General features: G+C 36.4%; 1 protein-coding gene across 1 annotated transcript; it reads right to left on the minus strand.

The window, feature by feature from the left end:
* Window positions 1-10,136: 10,136 nt before the first annotated feature.
* Window positions 10,137-11,075, minus strand: LOC102478853 (olfactory receptor 5J2). The gene has a single exon (XM_006148737.1). The coding sequence runs from the start codon at window positions 11,073-11,075 to the stop codon at window positions 10,137-10,139; it is 939 nt and encodes a 312-aa protein (XP_006148799.1).

Raw genomic sequence — 11,075 nt, forward strand, 5'->3', positions numbered from 1 at the left:
TATTGAATTTGGGATATTGTTGCAAAGCAATGATAAAGGCAAATGTTGTGTAGTACCATTTCTTTATTTTGATATGTATCGAAGGTGTATAACATGATTTTAATGTACACACACATACACACACACACACACTGGAATAATTAATACATTCAAGAAAATTAAGATGTCCATCATCTCGTATAAATATTTCTATTCCCTTCACCCTGAAGCCTATTCTCTTAACTAACTTCTAATATATAAAAAACAATATTATTAACTATAGTCCTCATGCTGTGCATTGAATCTCTAGGGTCTCCACTATATCTTAATCTGGCTTTTTACAACTGGCTAACATCCTCCCATTTCTCCTTCCTCAGCCTGCCATTGATAACCATTATACTACTCTCATTTTGAACACATTCAGTTTTAGTTTTGAAAATATTCCCTGTAGCTGGAATTGTGCCGTATTTTTATTTCTATACCTATATTATGTATGTTACTTGGCGTAATGTTCTCTAGATTCATCCATGCTATAACAAATGGTGTTATATACTTCTGTAGGGCTGAAATATAGTTCATCAGATATAATTACAAACTTCAAATAGCTCATGAAAATACATATTACTATTTTTCCTTTTTCCTTTTTTAAAATTTAATTCAAGAGAGAACTGTACATTTTTCCCTCTGTCAAATGGTTCCTCTCTTTGCATCTTACATATTATATATATATTATAAAAAAACTATTATGAGTTTCAAAAATTTTTTGTACAAATATAATCTTGTATTTTAAGATTATTTGTATTTTAAGCCTATTTTGTCATGAAATTTTTGAAGTACCCTCACAAGAACACATGCACATACACTATAATTTCTTCATTTATTCTTTGTTGATAGACATTTTGGTTGTTTCTATAGTTTGGCTATGTTACAATGCTGCAATGAACATGAGAATAAATATATATTTATGAGGTGGTGATTTTATTATTTTTGTGTATGTACTCTATAGGAGAATTGCTGGAACATATAGTAGTTCTATTTCCAATTTCTTCAGTATCATCTGTACTCTTTTCCACAATGGTTGCACCAATAAATATTTTCACTAACCATACAGAAGGGTTTTCTTTTGTTTACATCCTCACCAACCAACACATCTCTTGACTTTTGATAGCTTTGTATCCTACTGATGGATTTCATATGATCCTAATGTTGCTACAGTTTGAATGTCTTCTCAAAAATATGTATAGAATTTGGGACCAGCAGATGGCATAATGGCTACATTGCTGGACTCCCATGTAGTTGAACAAGTTTGAGTCCCAGACCCAGTGAATTAAACCTATGCTGGGTGTACATGTGTGCATGTCCAAGATCCCATGAGGAGAGTGAGAAAAAAGGATTGCATCATGGTTATCCCCACTGAGGGGGAGGGTGATATCTCACTTTCTGTCTCTCTCTCTCTTTCTGGCAAGTGCATGCATCCTATAGCAAAAATCTATCCCCCAAAAATGGTATATAGAATTTAATGGCCATTGTGATCGTATTATGAGGTGTTTAAATCATAAGGCTTCACTCATGTAAATGGAGTAATGCCTACATAGTGGGAGTGAATTTGTTCATGTGCGAGTGGGCATTCATTTTCACTCTGTCCAATCCATGCTTGCCCAATTTCATACCTCTTCAATTGCCACATAAAGCCATCTACCATAGGATGACATTTGCCAGATGACAGCACCATGCTCTTGGACCTTTCAGGCTCTGGAACAATGGGTTTGTAGATACACATTCTTAATAAATTAACCAGTCTGTATAAAGCAGTATAAAATTGATTAAGATAGATGTATTGTCACTTTCGATTTGCTAGTATTTCATTGACAATTTTTGCATGTATATAAATATCTTTGTCTAATTTTATTAGAGTGATGCTGGTCTCACAAAATAAATTTTCTTATACTTTCAAAGATTGAATGAATTTAAGAATAATAGCTATTAATTTTTTTTTTGTAAGTTTGGTAGAATTCAATTGTAAAACCTCTAGTTCTGGCCCTTTTCTATTGGGAGATTTTTCTTTTTTCTCTTCTTTTATTTTTATTATCATCATAATCTTCTTTATATTATTACACTGGATTACATATAACTTTACAGTGTATTACATTGCTTTTTCAAAAGGGAATGCCATGCATGTCAGTCAATACAGAGACATTAATTTCCCTGCTTCAACATTCGATATCTTTTCTATGTTTTTCCCAATCATTATTATTATTATTCTAGTTATTTTTTAAAACAGTCAATCACTATTTCTCATTTTGCTTGTAAAAAGACTTTGCACATCATGAAATACTTCTCAGAGCAATCCAGTTATTGGGAGATTTTTATAATTACCATTTTGTTATCTGCATTTGTTATTGGGCTGTTGAGGCTTATATTTCTTCATGAACGTTTTTAGGAATTTATTCATATTGTCTTGATGTCCAATTTATCAACAAGTAGAGATTCATAATACATAATAATGTTATTTGTCAGGCATCCCTTTTTGATGTCTACATTTTCTGATTTTATTTACTTGAGCATTCTTTTTTCTTGATTCAGTTAAAGGTCTATAGATTTTTTTTATTTCAAAAGAAAAACTGGCAATTTTATTGAATTTTCTATTTTTTTAATACATAATACTGTATATATTGTCATACACCAAAAGTAAAGAGTAAACATTCTAAATGAAACAAGACAAAATACATTCTAGAAGCTGGGAAATTCAAGAGTATGGCATAGACAGTGGTCAGGCTGACGACATAATAACAGGGTTGAGGATAACACAGTGCCCAAGTAAAAGTGGACTTATTTATAATAATGAGATCTCATGAAAACCTAGTCATTCCTTAACCTAGTAACAGGAAATAGCTTAATCCATTCATGAGGGTGGAGCTCTTATGACCTAGTCACTCCTTAGTCCACCCTGCCTATTAATAATAAATACTGCAATGGCAGTTAGGTTTCAATATAAGTTTTGGCAAGGACATTTAAATCACAGCATTAACCACCAGAACCAGATAAAAAGCCAAGAAATAAACTTATTACTGGCATTCAGTTGTGTGCAGGATGCATGCACTGAAAAGGCTGAGTAACTCACACACCAATTACGGAAAGGAATCAAAAATGCACCAATAGGAGCAATAGGAGTACAGCTCTGTAAACAACCAGAACTATAGTTACAATTTTTAATTTGCATAAAAATGGGCCAATGGATGGCAAAAGAAGGATCTAGTCCTCTATAAAGAAATTTAGCTTTATTATCCCGGGGAGGCTGAATTGAAAAAATGAGTTGTAACTTTTTCTGCCTCCTTGTCGGTTAAAAGGATAACTTGCAATAAAACTCTTTCTTGCTTCAAGATTCTGTGGTACGGTGATTGGAACCTCAAGAACATGGTGTAACAGAATCCCTGACCTTTTCCCCCATCACCAAGCAATAACTCCAGCACAAAATTAGCAAATTTTAATACACAATATTGCAGAAAACAGAGAAACCAAGCACAATTGAGTGGGAAAACTCAGATTTATTACGTTGGTGGACCCAGAGGAGTTTGTACTCTATAAAGTCTGGGTCTTGATTTGAGGAAGTTACAGGAGTTATATAGTCAGGGTTCACAGGTATTATATACAAAGAAAACTAGAAAAGCTATAAAACAGTTTTGTTACCTTTCTCAGTTCCTTCAGAGAGTGCAATTTATTGAAGCAGGTCATTTACACAAGTGGAACAGGTGTCAGTACTTTCTGTTTGCAGGCAGCTTTTAAAAGAAGAATTAGGGGGCTGGGAGGTAGTGTAGTAGTTTAGGGTGTTGGACTCCCACATGGCTGACTGTGGTTTGAGTCCTAAACCTGGTGGCTTATTTTCTCACTTTTCCGCTCTCTCTCTCTTTCTCACTCTGTTACTCTCTGGTCAAAAAAATAAATAAATAAAGTTAAATAAAATAATTATTTTTTATAAAAAGAAGTAGAGTTAGATAGCAAACAGGATCCATATCATTTCCCATTTTGATGCCCTTAGTTTTCCTAAGAGCATCATAACATGGCCTTACAGTCTTAGCCCAAACTGTCATTCCTTTTCCTTTCCAATCAGATAGGGCAGTAGCAGTCTAGCCTATAGTAAAGACTAAAAGTACCTGCAGCAAAGTTATGGTTAAAGGATTGTTACAACTTATCTGGGGAGGTTAAGAACAGTTCATGTGTTGTCTCTAACAAGTGCATCCTCAGTTTTTCTGCTACCTGTATATCAGTCAGCTTCCAGAGCGACTGATGCAGGGCCATAGATTCCTCAGGCTCCTTCTGTGTGTAAACTAGAACAGGGCAGTAGATTCTGTGTTTCTGAGGCATCATCCTGAGGGGCTTCTCCTCATCTATTTTTATGAGGCATGGCCCAAATGGGTCTATGGAGGGCAACCCTCTCGAAAGGACTTTAACAAGTAACCTGTACAACCATGTGAGGCCCCACACAGGTCAGCTAGAATTATTAGTATAACTCAAAAACTGTAGAAGTAAATAAAATCAAACACTATTGAACATTTTGTTCCAAGTATTGCACTTATTTTTAAGCAGAATTAATCCTTCTACAAAGTTCTTCTTAATCCAAGTCAACACCATCTCTCACTTAGTTTATTTATTGTTACTTTAGGTCACTTCCTACCCATTTATCTCTCCAACTACCAGTGAGGCCTTTTGAATACAAAACAACATACTCTTTGCTTAAACATTTTTGAATAATCTTCCACTGAATTCATACATTCTGATCTATCCCTGTCTCTTGGCATCCAGTTCATGCACTCAACTTTCCCTAACCTTGAGAGACAGTAGACAGTGTAGTTTCCATTTGATCCCCAAGGTCTTAGCCACTGCCTGGGTAATTCTGGAGATAAAAGTAGACCTACTGTCTAATTCTATGGTCAGAGTCAGTGGTAGTCCATACAGAAGGATAGTCTCCTTGGACAAATAGTCACCCATCTGGTAGCTGCCATCAGTCATCATCCTCCTTCTTCTGTTGACCATTGGTTTTTTTCTTTGGTATGCTTTAAAAACAGCCTTAATGTCTGATTTAGACAGACATTTACTTACAGAAACTTTAGTCACCTTAAGAATTTCCTGAGGCTTGTTCAGTGAGATTACTAGATGTCCCAGAGGAGCTGCTGGAGTCTCAGGCCCCGTAACTTCTCAATTTCAAAGACCAGCATGGAATTCAGAAGTTCTGAGCTCCCTTCAGAGCTCAAGGCATTCCTATCATTAGTGACCAATTCCATGCTGGGGACAAGGCCCCAGTGGGGAACATAAGGATGTCAGTCATAGGCATTGTCAGTTCCCAGGCTATCCACATTTGAAACAGAGTTTATTTCAAGGCAGGGGCTCTTATCTGGGTAGTTTCTAGATCCTCTCCTGGCCTTCAGAATTACCATGAGTAACTCTTGAGTGCCTTTTACGTGAGAGTTAAATCAAAGGTTAAGGAGAATTACCAATTTATTATAACATTTTTCTGAGTTATCTGACTATTTCTCCAGATGTGTTCTGATCTGTGAAGGATCCTACACTGAGAAGTGAACCTAAGTTTTAATAGATCCTACAAGGAGTGCTGAGTACTTCCTGGAGGGCAGAATCCAGTTTGCAGGCTTTATAAAGCATCTACCTCATCAACTATACAAAAGCTCTAGCTGGAGAGTGTAATTTCAATTTAAATTCTTGTTTTTTATGACTAAACATCCTGATTATCTAACCAAGGGGGAAGTACAATAGGATGAAGTCTAACTGAAAGGAAAACAGAAGGAATGCAAGAAGGCAGGGAGGGAGAAGGCAGCCAGGAGCTCTGACCTTAACTCATCCCTCATGGCTTGTGACTCTCACCTTAGGAAGTTTCTGGAAAGAGGTTAATAGCTTTCCCCTCTGTCCCCATACGAAGGCACATTTTTTTTTTACTAACTGCACCTGTTTATTTTTTTCTCCTCTACCTTGGGAAATCTGATATTTCCTGGAAGAGCTATTAAATTTGTAAACTTAGATGTATTAATAGAATTACATGTACCATTTTGATCAGAATTTTCAATTTTAAGCAGTTCTAACATTTAGCATTACCAGTAGCTAATGAACATGCACAATCAAATAACAATAACATCAGAACTTGTTTAACAAATTTCTTAATGCATATTCGAATGATCTTAATAGATCAACCCAAGTTCTTTCATTCTTATAAAATCTAGAAGACTAACAATAAGAGTAATCAAAGCATGTTAACTTAATAATGAGAACTATAAGAAGACTCAAAATAAACCAGGTGGCAATACTCTCCATGTGTCCATTCTTAACACTGGATTTGCATCTTTTCATACTAACATTACCTCTTTACTTCAGGTGTATTGCATTGCTTATTAAGTAAATTGTCACAGCTAATTTAAATTAATTCAAATTACAGGTCTTAACAATTTATTTTGATCTTAGACAGTAGGCCAGGAAGTACTATGCAGCTAAACAATTTTTGTATTGGTTAATTAGTATGAAATTCTGTCAAACATGTTCTTGCTTTTGGTTTGGCTTAGCAGTTCAGAAAAACAATCAGTTTCACCATGGAAGGTGGAGAAATTTCCTGAGTTAAATGATTAGATTATTAGAAACCTTTTAAGAGTACATCCTCTTTCCACGCTCCCTGTAATTTCCTTAGGGACATAACATGTTAGGATTATAAGAACCAATTTCCCTGGGTTACTTTGATGCCATCTTCTTCAGAAAACCCCTTCTTGAAGTTTTTAATCATGCAATCAAGGATGGTAGGTTTTGACTTGCCAATGCCCATTTTGTCACCTGTCAGAATTTTTATCCTAACCAGAATGAGAGGATCTAATTTGAGCAATTTCCTTCCCCAAGACAGAAGGGACAAGCCTCAGGCCCAAATATAAGGCAACTGAATAGGGCTGAATTTTATTGTGGCAAAAACAAATCAGAAATGTTCTTTAAGGGGGACTAGCAGTTGGCGTAATGACTATGTAACTGGACTCTCATGTAGTCGACTGCGGTTCCAGTCCCAGATTCGGTGGCTTAAACTCATGCCAGGCACGTGTGTGCATGGCCAGGATCCCGAGAGGAGAACGGAGGAGGAGGGATTGTGGCGTGGCCATCCCCCCAGGGGGTGATTTCTCGCTTTCTATCTCTCTGTCTCTCTCTGTCTTTCTGGCGAGTACACGGACCCTATAACGAAAACCTCTCAAAAAAAAAAAAAATTACACCCTGGTTCCTAAAGAATATTATTTACATTGATAAACTTAAGCCAGGATGACTAAAAATAAATGTAAAGCATCCACTAATTATAAATTTAAAGTGTAGAAATACATATCACACTATAAACCCCTAGAAACTTCTAAACATTCCAATTCATAATGGAGAAAACAAAAATCATTTCTCTTTTAAGATAATTTAACTCACAAAAGGAAACGTCTCTGGAGACGGTGTCATTGGAAAATTCTATCATTAGTGGGGAAATCTATGCTTTCTATGCTTTCTCTTCTGAAAGTAGAGGAGGACACAAGAAATTTCTAATTCAATTTATAAGGTCAATATTACACAGGCAACAAAAACTGATAAACACACTCCAAAAAAGAATATTAAAGACCAATAAGTTTTTTTTTTTTTTTTGAGATTTTCACTGTAGGGCGTGTGCGCTCACCAGACAGACAGAGAGAGACATAGAGACAGAAAGCGAGAAATCACCCCCCAGGGGGGATGGTCACGCCGCAATCCCTTCTCCTCCATTCTCCTCTCGGGATCTTGGGCACGCACGCACACGCGCCCGGCGTGAGTTTTAAGCCACCGGGTCTGGGACACAAACTGCGGTCGACTATGTGGGAATCCAGCGACATAGCCATTACACTAACTGCTGGTTCCCAAGACCAATAAGTTTTATGATCACAGATGCATTAATCCTCAGTAAAGTATTAGCAAAATGAGTTCAACACAAATAAAAACAGCAAAACATCATGACCAAATAAGATTTATTTGGGAATGTAAGTCTACTTGATTCATCGTTTAAAAAGCAATGAATCGAGAGAAAAAAGAAGAAAAAATGAATTTCTTGATATATTACCCACTCATAGGATAAAATAAAAATAAACAGCAATATGAAAAGAATAAATTTGTTAAAAATGATAAAAAACATCTACAATAAGATATGCAGTCAACATTCATACTTAACCTTGAAATTGTCAATCTATTCTTTCTAATATTTGAAAAAAAAATAAAAAAGAGCAAGGTTGTTTGTTCTTATCACACCTATTTTACACGATAATGGAGATGCCAGCCTAAGTGGTAAGGCAAAGAAAATAAATAAGAGTACAAATTTGAAACAAACTTGTTCAAATACTTTTTTTCATTTGTTTGTTTTTCAGGCTTTTGCCACACAATGTGTCTGCTTGTTGGAAAGAGAGAGAGAGTGAGAGGGGAAGTGAGAAATCACCTGCAAGGGTATCACCACAGCCCAATCCCTTCTCTTCCGTTCTCCTGCTGGGATTTTGGGCACATGTACACACTCACCTGGCATGATTTTCAAGCTGTCAGGTCCAGGACACAAACAGAGTTGGCTGCATGAGAGTGCAGCACCCTAAACACCACGCCACCTGCTGGCCCACAGTTGCTTTTATTTGCAAATAAAATAGATTGTTTATGGAAAAAAATACATGCAGAAGTTATGAGAACTAATAATATGGTAATTTCACAGCATGTGAGATCAATATAAAGAATTCGACTATATTTCTGTATATAAAGCGATAAGCAATGGAAATCTAAATTGAAATACATTTTATAATGCTAAAATAAAAGTGAATGAATAAATGAACATAACAAAACATGTGTGATATTTTCTTGTTACAAAACACCAATTAAATAAGTCAGAAGAAACATAATTTGATTCTAAAATGACACTGAAGAGCAAAGAAACTTGAATTAAAAAAATTGGGAAAAAAGGGGGGAAAAAAGAACAAGATTGGAAAACTTACAGTATGTCCTTTTTTTTCTTCTTAAATGTGTCTAACACATTTAAAATAAGGCAAACTGAGAGCTTATTATTTAATAGATAGCAATGATTAGCAAAGATAAAATAGTCACAGAAATAGAAGTATAATCCACATATTTTAAAGAGATGGGGCTAACTAATGCTTTGTTAACATTATATTTTATTGTCAGTATCAGAGTCTGAGATAATTTATTCTGTACACAAATTGTCACTATGTGTTTTTAATAATATCGGACTTATGATGGTCATCATTACTGTTCTTTCTTATGAATGACTTTAAATTGTTTCATAGCCACATCGTGTGCATTTGGAAGCCTATTTATACATTCACTTTTCCGACAGTATTTTTTTATTTTTTAAAATGTATTTATTTGAGAGAGAGAAAGAGGAAGAGAGAGAGGCACTCTTTTCTGTGCTGACAGGGTCTTGAGGCAATCTTTCCCCCAGTCGGCTGGCCAGTGAGGACCATAGATGTTCATGGGCAGCCTCACATGCTCAGGTAGATCAGAGATCCTCATCCTTCCATGGGGCTCCATCATCATGCAGTTCCAGCCCACTGCCTAAACCACAGTGGCTTGGCCTAAAGTTGTATATTCCATTATAGAAGTAAATAGTAATTATTTTTCCAGTGTTTATATTTTAATTTCTCTTTGAATATGCTTGATTGTCAACTATAAAAGAGCATCTGTAAAGTTATTTGAATATTTTTTTCAACTATCTCATTGATTTTATGTATCGAGTGTCTCCACTAATTTTTTTTTTTTTTTTGGTGGATGTTTTTGCTATTGGGCACATGTGCTCACCAGAAAGACAGAAACAGAGAGACAGAATGTAAGAAATCACCCCCCAGGGAGGATGGCCATGCTGCAATCCCTTCTCCTCTATTCCCCTCTAAGGATCCTGAGCACGCACTCACATGCACCTGCCGTGAGTTTAAGCCACTGGGTCCGGGACTCGAACTGTGGTTATCTACATGGGAGTCCAGCAACACAGCCATTACACCAACTGCTTGTCCTGTGGATCCATAATTTTGATAGTACAATAAATAGAACCAAATTTTTTAAGTAATAAAATTAATTTTGATTAATTCAAATATATTTCCTCAGATTTTGTTGTTAATAATGACTTCAAATTAACATGAGGAGTGCTTTAGTTCTATGGCTCTTTTTGCAGCATCTTTTACCTCCTTGTTTCTCAGACTATAAATCAATGGGTTTAGCATAGGGATCACTAGGGTATAGAACACAGAAACCACCTTTTCCTGTTCTACAGAATACTGGGAGCTTGGCTGGATGTAACTAAAGCTTAAGGTACCATAGAAGATGGTCACAGCAGTCAGGTGAGAGGCACAGGTGGAGAAAGCTTTCTGTCTGCCTGAGGCGGAGCGGATTCTCAGAATAGCCAAAACGATGAACATGTAGGAAATGATCACAATCAAGAAGGTGGCCATGGCAATGATTCCTGAGAAGATTAACAGCAGCAATTCGTTCATGGAGGTATCAGAACATGACAGTTTTAGTAATGAGGGAATATCACAAAAGAAGTGGCTGACGACATTCAGCCTACAGAAGGAAAGTCTCCCCAGACTTATTGTGTGTATTAATGAGTTAATTAGTCCACATATCCATGATAAAGTGACCAGCCCTACACACTTTCTCTTAGACATTGCTACGGTGTAAAGCAAAGGATTCACAATGGCCACATAACGATCATAGGCCATCACTGACAACAAAAAACCTTCTGTGGTAACAAACACCCCAAAACACAAATGTTGTATCATGCAAGCAAAGAAAGAAATGGTCCCCTTGGCAGCCAAGAGGTTTACCAGCATCTTGGGTGCAATTGCAGACGAATAGCAGGCATCTACAAATGAAAGGGAGCTGAGGAAAAAGTACATGGGTGTGTGGAGCTTTGGGGTGATGTGGATTAAGACGATCATGCCCAGGTTCCCCACCAGGGTAATGGCATAAATCCCCAGGAACAACACAAAAAGCACAATTTTCAGTTCAGCACGATCTGTCAATCCCAAAAGAATAAACTCAGTAAGAACTGTGAAATTCTCTTCAGCCAT

This window comes from Tupaia chinensis, unplaced genomic scaffold (genome assembly GCF_000334495.1).
Source record: "Tupaia chinensis unplaced genomic scaffold, TupChi_1.0 Scaffold000242_1, whole genome shotgun sequence".
Classification (NCBI taxonomy): domain Eukaryota; kingdom Metazoa; phylum Chordata; class Mammalia; order Scandentia; family Tupaiidae; genus Tupaia; species Tupaia belangeri.

Excerpts from the sequence above, each read along its gene's own strand:
- LOC102478853 (XM_006148737.1), bottom strand. The coding sequence starts at position 11,075 with ATGGCTGAAGAGAATTTCACAGTTCTTACTGAGTTTATTCTTTTGGGA.